General features: G+C 34.1%; 1 protein-coding gene across 1 annotated transcript in view; it reads left to right on the forward strand.

The window, feature by feature from the left end:
- Positions 1-9,441, forward strand: part of LOC149774836 (uncharacterized) — a 55,211-nt gene extending 45,770 nt beyond the window's left edge. Inside the window, exons 6-8 of the mRNA XM_089944652.1 lie at positions 4,525-4,561; positions 4,982-5,076; positions 7,608-9,441. Coding sequence (XP_089800778.1) covers positions 4,525-4,561; positions 4,982-5,076; positions 7,608-7,645 — 170 coding nt within the window. The 3' untranslated portion in view covers positions 7,646-9,441. The remainder of the gene's footprint in view (positions 1-4,524; positions 4,562-4,981; positions 5,077-7,607) is intronic.
- The last annotated feature ends 5,267 nt before the right edge of the window (positions 9,442-14,708 follow it).

Genomic DNA, 14,708 nt, shown 5'->3' on the forward strand with positions numbered 1-14,708 from the left:
CATGACAATGTGTTCTGTGTAAATGAAGGTTGGAATGGGCATGACAATGTATTCTATGTAAAAGAAGGTTGGAATGGGCATGACAATTTGTTTTGTGTTAATGAAGAATGGAATGGGCATGACATTGTGTTCTATGTAAATGAAGGATGGAATGGGCATGACAATGTGTTCTATGTAAATGAAGGTTGGAATGGGCATGACAATGTGTTCTGTGTAAATGAAGATTGGAATGGGCATGACAGTATGTTCTGTCTAAATGAAGGATGGAATGGGCATGACAATGTGTTCTATGTAAATGAAGGTTGGAATGGACATGACAATGTGTTCTGTGTAAATGAAGGTTAAAATGGGCATGACAGTATGTTCTGTGTAAATGAAGGATGGAATGGGCATGACAATGTGTTCTATGTAAATGAAGGTTGGAATGGGCATGACAATGTGTTCTGTGTAAATGAAGATTGGAATGGGCATGACAGTATGTTCTGTGTAAATGAAGGATGTTCTGTGTAAATGAAGATTGGAACAGGCATGACAGTGTGTTCTGTGTAAATGAAGGATGGAAAAGGCATGACAATGTGTTATATGTAAATGAAGGTTGGAATGGACATGACAATGTGTTCTATGTAAATGAAGGTTAGAATGGGCATGGCAATGTGTTCTATGTAAATGAAGGTTGGAATGGACATGACAATGTGTTCTGTGTAAATGAAGGTTACAATGGGCATGACAGTATGTTCTGTGTAAATGAAGGATGGAATGGGCATGACAATGTGTTCTATGTAAATGAAGGTTGGAATGGGCATGACAATGTGTTCTGTGTAAATGAAGATTGGAATGGGCATGACAGTATGTTCTGTGTAAATGAAGGATGGAATGGGCATGACAATGTGTTCTGTGTAAATGAAGATTGGAATGAGCATGACAGTATGTTCTGTGTAAATGAAGGATGGAATGGGCATGACAATGTGTTCTATGTAAATGAAGGTTGGAATGGGCATGACAATGTGTTCTGTGTAAATGAAGATTGGAATGGGCATGACAGTATGTTCTGTCTAAATGAAGGATGGAATGGGCATGACAATGTGTTCTATGTAAATGAAGGTTGGAATGGACATGACAATGTGTTCTGTGTAAATGAAGGTTACAATGGGCATGACAGTATGTTCTTTGTAAATGAAGGATGGAATGGGCATGACAATGTGTTCTATGTAAATGAAGGTTGGAATGGGCATGACAATGTGTTCTGTGTAAATGAAGATTGGAATGGGCATGACAGTATGTCTTGTGTAAATGAAGGATGGAATGGGCATGACAATGTGTTCTGTGTAAATGAAGATTGGAATGGGCATGACAGTATGTTCTGTGTAAATGAAGGATGGAATGGGCATGACAGTGTGTTCTGTGTAAATGAAGATTGGAATGGGCATGACAGTATGTTCTGTGTAAATGAAGGATGTTCTGTGTAAATGGAGATTGGAACAGGCATGACAGTATGTTCTGTGTAAATGAAGGATGGAATGGGCATGACAATGTGTTATATGTAAATGAAGGTTGGAATGGACATGACAATGTGTTCTATGTAAATGAAGGTTAGAATGGGCATGACAATGTGTTCTATGTAAATGAAGGTTGGAATGGGCATGACAATGTGTTCTATGTAAATGAAGGTTGGAATCGGCATGACGATGTGTTCTGTGTAAATGAAGATTGGAATGGGCATGACAATGTGTTCTATGTAAATGAAGGTCGGAATGGGCATGACAATGTGTTCTGTGTAAATGAAGATTGAAATCGGCATGACAGTATGTTCTGTGTAAATGAAGGCTGGGATGGGCATGACAATGTGTTCTATGTAAATGAAGGTTGTAATGGGCAAGACAATGTGTTCTGTGTAAATGAAGATTGGAATGAGCATGACAGTATGTTCTGTGTAAATGAAGGATGGAATGGGCATGACAATGTGTTCTGTGTAAATGAAGATTGGAATGGGTATGACAGTATGTTCTGTGTAAATGAAGGATGGAATGGGCATGACAATGTGTTCTATGTCAATGAAGGTTGGAATGGACATGACAATGTGTTCTGTGCAAATGAAGGTTAGAATGGGCATGACAGTATGTTCTGTGTAAATGAAGGATGGAATGGGCATGACAATGTGTTCCATGTAAATGAAGGTTGGAATGGGCATGACAATGTGTTCTGTGCAAAGGAAGATTGGAATGGGCATGACAGTATGTTCTGTGTAAATGAAGGTTGGAATGGGCATGACAATGTGTTCTATGTAAATGAAGGTTGGAATGGGCATGACAATGTGTTCTATGTAAATGAAGGCTGGAATGGGCATGACAATGTGTTCTATGTAAATGAAGGTTGGAATGGGCATGACAATGTGTTCTATGTAAATGAAGGTTGGAATCGGCATGACGATGTGTTCTGTGTAAATGAAGATTGGAATGGGCATGACAATGTGTTCTATGTAAATGAAGGTCGGAATGGGCATGACAATGTGTTCTGTGTAAATGAAGATTGAAATCGGCATGACAGTATGTTCTGTGTAAATGAAGGCTGGGATGGGCATGACAATGTGTTCTATGTAAATGAAGGTTGGAATGGGCAAGACAATGTGTTCTGTGTAAATGAAGATTGGAATGAGCATGACAGTTTGTTCTGTGTAAATGAAGGATGGAATGGGCATGACAATGTGTTCTGTGTAAATGAAGATTGGAATGGGTATGACAGTATGTTCTGTGTAAATGAAGGATGGAATGGGTATGACAATGTGTTATATGTAAATGAAGGTTGGAATGGACATGACAATGTGTTCTATGTAAATGAAGGTTAGAATGGGCATGACAATGTGTTCTATGTAAATGAACTTTGGAATGGGCATGACAATGTGTTCTATGTAAATGAAGGTTGGAATGGGTATGACAATGTCTTCTATGTAAATGATTGTTGGAATGGGCATGACAATGTGTTCTATGTAAATGAAGGTTAGAATGGGCATGACAATGTGTTCTATGTAAATGAAGGTTGGAATGGGCATGACAATGTGTTCTATGTAGGTGAAGGTTGGAATGGGCATGACAGTATGTTCTGTGTAAATGAAGGATGGAATGGGCATGACAATGTGTTCTATGTAAATGAAGGTTGGAATGGGCATGACAATGTATTCTGTGTAAATGAAGATTGGAATCAGCATGACAGTATGTTCTGTGTAAATGAGGATTGGAATGGGCTTGACAGTATGTTCTATGTAAATGAAGGCTGGAATGGGCATGACAATGTGTTCTGTGTAAATGAAGGTTGGAATGAGCATGACAATGTATTCTATGTAAATGAAGGTTGGAATGGGCATGACAATTTGTTCTGTGTAAATGAAGGATGGAATGGGCATGACAGTGTGTTCTATGTAAATGAAGGATGGAATGGGCATGACAATGTATTCTATGTAAATGAAGGTTGGAATGGGCATGACAATGTGTTCCGTGTAAATGAAGATTGAAATGGGCATGACAGTATGTTCTGTGTAAATGAAGGATGGAATGGGCATGACAATGTGTTCTATGTAAATGAAGGTTGGAATGGGCATGACAATGTGTTCTGTGTAAATGAAGATTGGAATGGGCATGACAGTATGTTCTGTGTAAATGAAGGATGGAATGGGCATGACAATGTGTTCTATGTAAATGAAGGTTGGAATGGACATGACAATGTGTTCTGTGTAAATGAAGGTTAGAATGGGCATGACAGTATGTTCTTTGTAAATGAAGGATGGAATGGGCATGACAATGTGTTCTATGTAAATGAAGGTTGGAATGGGCATGACAATGTGTTCTGTGTAAATGAAGATTGGAATGGGCATGACAGTATGTTCTGTGTAAATGAAGGATGGAATGGGCATGACAATGTGTTCTGTGTAAATGAAGATTGGAATGGGCATGACAGTATGTTCTGTGTAAATGATGGATGTTCTGTGTAAATGAAGATTGGAATGGGCATGACAGTATGTTCTGTGTAAATGAAGGATGGAATGGGCATGACAATGTGTTATATGTAAATGAAGGTTGGAATGGACATGACAATGTGTTCTATGTAAATGAAGGTTAGAATGGGCATGACAATGTGTTCTATGTAAATGAAGGTTGGGATGGGCATGACAATGTTTTCTATGTAAATGAAGGTTGGAATGGGCATGACAATGTGTTCTATGTAAATGAACGTTAGAATGGGCATGACAATGTGTTCTATGTAAATGAAGGTTGGAATGGGCATGACAATGTGTTCTATGTAAATGAAGGTTGGAATGGGCATGACAATGTGTTCTATGTAGGTGAAGGTTGGGATGGGCATGACAATATGTACTACATAAATGAAGGTTCATGCAATTAAACTATCGTCTTTTACTTCTCATTTCCACTTTTTAACTTGTAGTTTCAATACACTGAAATATCAGACTGTGATACAATGTAGTGTTTTAATTATTTTATGATGCTGTATTTTGCACTTTTCATTTTTCCCCAGATATCACATTGCAAGAGAATAGAAATCCCAATATAAGGTACAGGCACATGATGTCAATATTGAATGAATCATGATAATTGATTTTTACCAATATAAGGTACAGGCACATGATGTCAACATTGAATGAATCGTGATAATTGATTTTTACATGTATATAATTGTTATCTACAAGTACATTATTGACAAATAAAACAGATCAAATTTCCAATCAAGAAATCAATTAAGCAGTTTAATTTAACTTTATTTAATGTTGTCTTTAAATCTAGACGTATGCATAAGCTACTGGAGTGTAAACACTGACTTGAAAGACGTAATGAGTTGCTGAACCTATTTCTAACAAAATGTATGTACAAGTAGTGAACATTTTATTACAAATAGATAGTTGAGTACTTCTTTTTAAACATTCATTTTCAGCAGTATTTATATATCTAGTGATTATTCCAATTTCTAATTTTAGGCATCCAGAAAATGATTCCTATGAAAAATTGCACCCATATACAAACAATGACATCCAGATGTATAGCTCGCTGAAGATCCCTGAAACATCCAAAGGTAACTTCATTCGAAATGTATTTAAATTTGTTTAACTGTACTACCACAGAAATAAAATTTATTAGATCATATTCATATAATTGTCTGTTTTCTGATTGCCTTCTGTAGACCTAAGGTATATAGTAACTCACAGATGACATGCATTCTTAATTATCTACATATTGGTCATTTTTTGTCAGTCTGTCCTACTATATAGTTTTCTGTTTCCCTTTAAGTTAAACATTTCATGGAAGTTGATCTAATATTCATTTCATTTGGGCTGAACAACTGATTTGTATGGCAGAGTACAATTTTGTGTTGATCTGTTTCACTAAATTTATATGTAGTAACTATGTTCATGTATACAAGGTTATTTTAATCAGAAGTATTTGGAAACAATTTTGTCCCAGCTGCATATCTAGGAATAATGTCTGCATTAGTAAGATGAATTTTTGCTTCCATCACCATGGTACATTTCCTTGTTGAGTCATATTTTTGGCAGTTCAATTTTCCATACTTTGAGAAAACTAAAATGAATGGTTCCTAAAGCCTGATGTAGACATCTTCAATGTCAGATTTATACCTTAGTGCTTTATGATGCTTAATATAACATCAATGTCCAATTCATACCTTAGGGGTTTCTAAAGCTCAATTTAGCAATCATCAATGTCAAATTCCTTGTTGTTATCAAAACAGCAACTTGCTGGACCGGTGTTAAGTAGAAATTACTCCTTTAATTTACACAGGGGCAAATTGTGGGCCTCAGGTGGCCGAGGGGTCTAAAGAACTCAGTTATGGATCACTGCCTTGTAACCTCTGTTTGTGTGGGTTCAATTCTTGGGCTTCACCAATGTGAGTACATGAGAAAGCTTGCCAGTAGCTTCCCATGGGTCAGTGTTTCTTTCTGAGGTTTCCCTGGGTTCCTCCACCAGTTATACTGGCCACCATGTATGGCCTATCATATGCTGAAAAATGGTATTAAACTCCACAATAACGCAGGCAAATTAATATTGAATGTTAATATATCTTCAAAGTTAAGCAAAATAGCTTAATGTATTCAGACATAATTTTTCTCCATTTTAAAGCGGAAATCCCTTTTCTCCTGACTTGAATCAGATTTTTTTATATAGTCCATTTTATCATCTCGAATCCAGGTTTTTTAAAATGGTCTGTCCACTCCCATTCCACAACAACCCTTGTAAATTATTTGTTCCATACATTGGTTAGCATACGACTCTTGTAAAGATTATTCTGATTGGTCAAGGGTTTAAATTCATCCAATGAATCTTCTTGTAATGGAAACTGATGGCAATGGAAAGAAAAAGAATGCTTGCAAAACATGGAGTTGTTGAGAGAGACCCCGACACAAAACGTTTAGATAAAATTTTAAAAACCTGATGGAAATGGGAATGGCTGGAGAGAAAAGTTGACGGAAATTTAGTTGGTCAGTTTATAAGAAAACTAAACACTAGATTGCTGGCATTTTGTGACCTCTGCAATAAAGATGGGAATTACAGTAATCACCGGTGGAAGAGTTTGGAACAGCACCTACAAAAGAAGCTGCATATGTAAAAATTGAAGCTCAGAAGACATCTGGAAAAAGTGCAGTTAATTATTAATTACTATAAGAAGAAAGATTTCTTGCATGAGATAACAGATGTAGCCCCTTGTCAGAATATGTGTACTGCTTGTCGCCAATACAAGCAACAGCTTGAAAGGGAGAAGTGAAATAAACAATTGCGCATTGAGCCAAAAAAGTCAGTGGTGACAAAAAGGTAGGCTAAAGAAATCTTTGCCAAAGCTGCAAAAACAGCTTGACTGGCATATCAACAGGTTGTGTCCAATGGAGAAAAAGACAAGTGAATGTATGGGATTATTTGTATATAGTTGATTTACTTGGTTGTTTATTTTACAGATTTGTTATGAGAAGAGAGAAGTATAATATATTTGCTGCAAAAACTGAGAAATTATTGTGACTTAATTATGATGTGAACACTGACATGCACATGAAATAAATTCAGCATCAATAGTATTGGAGAACGAATTTATGTGACTATAAATATTGTGAAATTATTCAAGTCAAGTTGAATATTTTTGGCAAGTTTATTAGTTTTTCAGATGATTATTTTGGTTATTTTATGAGCAAAAGTTGCACTAGAAGCAGTTTTTTTATGAGTGTTAAATGCTTTTTTGGCAGGGGGCCTTTAGCCACCTGGACCCCCAAATCAGGGGCACTGCCCCTCACAACCCCGTTGGATGAAGACCCCCAAATTCCCCTTAACATTTTTTCAGCTTTTTTTTATGGAAGACCAGTATCATGTCTGTGTATTTGTGTGCCTCTTTGTTATATGTTATGAGGTTTATCACTATTTATTATTATTTAGAAATAATTATTATCAAAACTTTAGTTGGTTTTTTTGAACGTTTATTCATTGTTTAACTATAAACACTTATCTTCTTATCATAAATTATTTGCTCAAGTACATACACTTATGTTTATTGAAGTTTAGAAATATGATTCTGTAGTTATATTCATTTTCTCTTCTTTTTAGATGCTGAACCAAAATATGAAAATACAGTGATAAAATAGCCTGACACAATTAGGGGATGAACTTCTGTCAACATAGTCTCTACGATATTTGTGTTAGATCTACCTAATTATAATTGTTAATTTTGACCCATAATGGGATCTCGATAAAACTTATATAGATAGAATATATGTTGTTAAATTGCCTATAATTGTCTTCTCTCTTGTAGTACCTATATACATTTATTTTATATAGTGTTGGTTAAGAGGCTCCTATCATACATATTGCTGATAATGTATATTATCCTATACTGTGTAGTTGCATGGGATAATATGTATTATAAATTGTGTAGTTGCATGCAATGTGCATAAAAGTCAGTGATAAAATCTGTAAAACTTGATGGTTTGTCAGACACCTGTTCAGCATATATTGTACAATGTTATTAGTTTACCAACCAAATATATCAATTTTGATTCATTTATTGTCAGAATGATGAAAGAACATACACTAGTTTCTTATATGTCAAATGGGTCTCCAGAATGAATGAATGAAAACAAAAGGACAGATTTATACAAATGTATTATCCTCCCCCTACCTATGATCTTGCCATCAATATGTGGCATAACAATTATCTCATTTTTGATTCTTCTAAATACATGGTATTTATCCCTTACACTCAAGTATATTCGGTGGTAGATGTAATTTTAAATTTACTCTTTGGAGAAAATCATGCAGAATTATTGTATTTATTTCCCCAAGTTTTCATAATTTAATTTAATTGACCTGGAGATTAAGGATGGTCCTTTATATTATCAAGATATACACAATTTCTCTTTAGGAAACTTGTATGACTAAATCTTTCTACTGCAAGTAGACAAGTTCATATGGCATTGAATTCAAAGTTGACAATGATGACATTTGTCTTCTTATAATGATGTGAACATAGAACTTAACCTTAGAAAGATGTACACCACTTTCATATCCGATTCGATAGTTTGGATTATCAACTAACCAGGAAATTGGGCAAAAATTCTGGTGTGAAAATGTCCAAAATGTTTTACATTTGCATCAGTTTGGAGTTCATTCATATTCATGAGAGACTGTACCCAGCCAGATACATTCAAACACAAAGTCCAGGGAAATCAAGACTCTTTCAAATAGGCTGTTTACTCAAGGATAAGGAGAGTTTTCTACCAGTGCTGAGGCCCACAACCCAACTGCACATTTATATTTTGATGTAGAAATGGAGCAGCTTTCTCAGTATGGCCATTTTTAGTGCCTCTCTCTCTCTCTCTCTCTCTCTCTCTCATGAATGGTCTTGAATAAAAGATGTGTACTAGCCAGCATTGGGATCTAGTGATATAAACAAGAGACAATTTAAGTAATCAGATAAAATAGCAGTAACTAAAAACAAATTTCCTTAAGAGTTATTTTTAAGCCAGTTCAAATCTTGGGTTGATGACACGCAAAAGAAGAATGGAAAGAAAGAAATACCATAAGAGGAACAAACCTAAATCAGTGAAAGCAAAATAATACATACATATAATTGCACTTCCTATTATGCTTCAGTGAACAGCTTGAACAGCTGATTTACAATTCAGTTGTAGTTGTACACAGAAACAACATTTAGGTCTAGACAACTTGCAGTCCTTAAAATCATTACAAATTATTATATACAGATAACTTGTTGCCATGTAGTAGTCTTTTGGATAGTATGAATTCTGACTGAAAAGAATTCTGTTCCCATTATTAAAATAAAAAGTAATATTTTATACATGTCTTTAAATTACAAGTAGAGTAAAATTTGTAACACTGTAATATAATCCCTTCTTCAATAAAGACTTATTTTATAACTACAGCATTCAGTTTTTATTTTGTTGTCTGTTTTATTGTCAGCTGGAGACAAAAAGCAAGTCTTCAGCAGATGATGTTTTAAAGTTGTAATTACTAAAATGGAAACAATAATAATAATGCTTACACATCATATTTTAAATCTGTTCAAAAAGTGGTGAAAAAAGGCATTCTTTAAAATTTGTATTTTTTAATTATGTGGCCCATATGGCAAGGGAGATAATGCATGTCTTGTTCTTTTTGTTGAGGAGGAGCACCAACAAAAACAATTTTAAAATCTGCACGTGTTAGATGGTTTTAAAAATCTCAGATACATGTACTCCTAAATATTCTATCACAAATAGAAAAGTTTAGAATGTTTCAAATTAATTCCTAGTCTTAAATGTGCTTATGTACCAGTAGAACTGAATGAGTTGATGTCTCAATTAATATTATTGACATATCACAACGATATTATCCAGAATAACTTTGAAGGAATTGGCAATAATTCCAAAATATTGCATTTGTCCAAAAAAGTCAACAAGCACTTTGTACTTCATAGAATAATTTAAGTAAATAATTCCTCTCAAATCATATCTGAACACAACAGTCAATAATTCTAAAGACTGAACTTGAAGGAGAATGAAAAATTTAGTTTCCCACATAACTTTATACCAATATCACATAATCTAAGATACAATATAAAATGCCCAGGATGTGGGTCACAAGTTTGCTTCAGGGACACACACTAAGTTTTTAAATTAGGTCCATCTAGAATTACCAACTCACTTGAACCATTCCATCAAGGTCTATCCATTGGGAAACTTTAGCTTTATACAGAAAAGTAATTAGTTAGCATTAAATCTAATGGAAATGTTCATATAAGACTCTGTCATTGAGTGGTAAATGTAATGTTGAAACTGTCCCCATAGCTTTAGCATTAGGGGACTGTCTGACCTTGAAAGGGAAATGTAATCTTATAAATGTCAATAGGATTAACATGATGGGTGGTTATAGGGAAACTTAAGGTCAGGCCTCTTAGTTTAGGCATTATAGGAACAACGGGAAATGTAATGTTAAAAGTTTACTTAGGATATGCATGTGTGGGAATCTGAACACAAATGTGAAAACCTATGTTAAAATAATGTATATAACCTTCATGTAATGGGTCTATATATCAATAAGAGAAAATGTAGGGTAGGATGGAAAAAGGAATGGGTATAACAGGAATTTATAATACTTAAAAGAAAACTAACTTTCTTATCATTCTTCCTCCATTTATACTAGATGCCATATCTAGCCTATCTTGTGTTGAGAAATTGTATTAAACCCCCCAAAAAACAACAATGGTCCTATCCCACTACAACTTCATTAATATTCCCTTGTAATCAATGTTAAACCCACATCCTCCAATACTTCCCTAATGAAGAGTTAATGAAAAGAGAAAAGTAATAATGCCTATGCACATAAATATACACATACACTTTCATATATGGAGTTAAAGAAGACAAATATTAGCAGTACACACACACACCTATCTATAGATAGGAAAAATGATGGAGAAAAGAACAAAATCACACTTAACAAAAGGCATTGACCAGCTTTTACAATTCAAGAAGTGTCTTAAAACATTTTGTAAATTTTGTTCTGAGCCAAGATGGGTTTAGAATTTGTAATGCTGTAATTTTTCTTTATTTGCCTTCCTATATTTATATTTCAAGAACAAACATGCACTTCAGTACATACATTGGTTTGCTTTTGTAATGCAAACACAAATATCCTTATACATTATCATGCAAAGAGAGAGCAAGGTGGGAAAAAGGGTAGGAATATGTACACATATTCACAAACGTAGCCTTAAAGTAAAGGAGTTTAAAATTTGTAATATGGGATTTTGCTGTCCTAAATTATATTCTGTCACTAGTTGGTTACCCATTTGTCACTTGATAAGCACCAATAAAAAGAGTGTTGCAATACCATGCTTCATCATGCAGAATTGGGTCTTGAATATGTTTGCTAAAAATCTATGGTTTTTCAATCCAGATTTTAATACACTTCAATGACCTTCTTTAATATCAGTTAATTTCTTTACACTTTTTTTCTAATCGATATTTTTTAAATACATCTTGGTCTTAATCTTAGATTAAACTTTGGAATTTTAGGACCATACCAAACATTGACAAGGGAAGTAACATTTTCTGTTTGAGTTCCAACAGCTTACCTAGTTACCCACTACCCAATACTCAGTAATCTACTATCAAACACTCCACACTAAACTCTCAATATGCAGTCTACTTATCAATCACCCATCATCTACGATTGTAGAACTAGTTAGGTGACCAATACCTTGTGATCTATTATCCAGCACCGGGTTATGTACTATCCAATGCCACCTATTCACTACATAGTATGCTGTTTGCAGGCCTGGCCCTAGGGCAAGGCAAACAAGGCCTTGGGTCCCACGCTTTCATCAATGCAGTTGTTTTGCTTGGGGTCCCGCGCTCATCACTTGCTGTCTTTGGCCTAGCCAAGCGATTTGTAGTGACCAATGCCCCATTTTGTATTGTCCATTACCACAGACTATACAATCCAACACTCAATTTGTAATGACCAATAAACAGTCAACATGTACTTACCTCATACTATACATCCAGAATGCCATTTGTATATGAATCAAAATAGGACCATATTTTACACTGTAATAAGCACAACTTGATAACTGGTACATTCTATTAACAGTTCGATTGACACAGTAAGTAAATAAAAAATCATCAATACTAAAATCATTAATATTAAATCTATTAGGAGAAAATAAATGCACTTATCAAACTACCATATCACTGTTCTAAGCAGGTGATCATGGACATTAAAGTTCGGCCCACACTGATACAAACTTTATCACAAATGTGCAGGAAACAAAAGAAATTTTGCCAGAGTTACATGTTTGGATGTGTCTTTATAATTTCGATCCCTCAGACATTTGTGCCAATGATTTCTAGTTCCTATCGTTTATATTAATGTATGCTTGAATTTAATGTGCCACTCCAATTTAAGTGATCAACTGAAAGACATTTGGCCTAAATACAAATATTGACAATGCTAGTACGCTGGTGTAAGTGTACATTGATTGTTCTTTTAGAAGGTTGATATTGCATAGTCAAGATATAGTTGTAAATAGTTTATAATATACCTCATGGTAAAAGAATTCCATTTCCTGTGCAAGGCTACAACACTTAAGAAAGTGATAAACATAAATGATGATAGGCTTGCATCAGACAGTAATTATAATTCGTATGCTACACCTTGTTCAACTTGAGATTTATCTAGAAAGGATTAGTCAAGGTTTTTTTTGTCTTCAGAAGTCTTGTTAGAAGTCTATTTTTGATTGACAATTTTTAAATCTTTGATCATATATGCCATTCCTTCCAACGATTGAAATAACAATTGTATTCTCTTATCAGGAGATGTAGAAGATTTGGCATGGCAAGCCATATTACACATTTGCAAAATAGACCTGTCACTAAGCACAAGATAAATACTTCGTGTTCAGACATGTTGAATTTATGTTTTCTTTCATTCATAATTATCAGCCAGAATTGTGAAATTGTTGCTTGTTCGAAATGTAAATTTGTTGTACCTTGAAGGAAGGAATACAAATATATTTAACATGCTTCCTTTCGTACTCAGTGCAACAAATGTTAATTATTGAAATCAAACCAAAAAAATAAATAAACAAAATGCGAAAGGCCAAAAGAAAACTACAAAAAGCAGACACCAAAGCAGACAACAACAGAACATCTTCTGTTCTTTATCTTTAATGTTGGGCAGCACACATTTTAGGAAACAAAGTTTTTTCTTTATTCTGTGATTCCTAGACTGGATCTGAAAAGAGATGCTTGTGGCTACAGTGTGTATAGTTACTCATACCCTTTGCAATTTTAATTACAAATTATTCTTTGGTCAAGTACAAACACTTCATGTACAAATTCATAATTTCTTTGTAATTCATCCTGTTTAATTTTTGTTATCGAAGGTTATGTTACTTTAGTTAGGTTCAAGTACTTTTAATCAATTATCACATATAAGGGGTCCAAACCAGAGCTACTTTGCAGGATTGCCCAGACAACACCAGCAGTAACAAGGTTGTGACCAATATGGAAGGATACCACATTACTCTTGCTTCTAAAATAAGGCTGATGTTACTCCATTATAATATCCATTTTTCTGTATGATTGTGAAACATGGACGCTCAGATATGATTTACAAAGAAGGATTCAAATCTTCAAAATGAGATGCTAATGCAAGATCTTGGGCATTGCATACACGGACCATGTAACCAACAAATAGGTACAAAAACAGCATCAAACAAGACATTGGAACCTTCAAAGATCACTTGACCACGTTGAAAGAAAAAATCTATAGTAGCACGGTCATGTCTCAAGATCATTGGGATTGGCAAAAACAGTCTTGCAATGCATAGTGAGAAGGTGCATAAGAAGCAGACACAATAAGCAGTGGAAGAAAACATTAAAGAATGGACAGGCATGGGGTTCGGAGATTCACAGAAGGAAGTGGAAAACTGGGAAGAATGGAGAGAATTAGTGGTGAAGCCATGTGTGGTTCTACAGTCTCTTGAGCTATCGTTCTGATTATAATGATGATGCTGTTATTGTTACTTAAGTTTTGCTTTGCTTGGTCTCTAACAAAATATTTCCTTTTCTGTAAATCAAAATAAAATTGAAAAACCATAAATGGAATTAAAAATTGAAAATCAAATTTATAAAATAAGAAATGAAAAACTTTTGGAACAAGAACATTAAAATAAAAAGGAAGCAAATAAAAAATCTATATAAAAAACTGACAAATGGTAAAAAAGATTAAAATGATAAATATTAAAATTAAAAATGAAAATATGTGGATCAAAAAGTGAATACTGAAAAATGTAATTAAATACTGAAAATTGCAAGACAAAAGTTTGAAAGGAAATTTAAAATATTCAACATGGAATCGAGAATTCAAAATGAGATGTGAAAAAGCTAAGTTTTATGACTAGAAATTAAAAATAGAAAACCACATAAAATAGAAATAGAAAACGGAAAATGAAAATGAACGTTAATAAGAACTAAAATCTTGAAATTTAATAAATGGTAAATCAGTGAAATCTATAAACCGAATTGAAAATGAAAACTGAAACTAAAATATTTACTACAAATTGACAACATGAAAATAAAAATAGAAAACATATATTTGAAAATAAAAAGCAAATACGAAAATATAAAATGTTACAGAAAATAA

This window comes from Sinohyriopsis cumingii, unplaced genomic scaffold (assembly GCF_028554795.1).
Source record: "Sinohyriopsis cumingii isolate HCF-2022 unplaced genomic scaffold, ASM2855479v2 utg000127l, whole genome shotgun sequence".
In the NCBI taxonomy this organism is placed as follows: Eukaryota; Metazoa; Mollusca; class Bivalvia; order Unionida; family Unionidae; genus Sinohyriopsis; species Sinohyriopsis cumingii.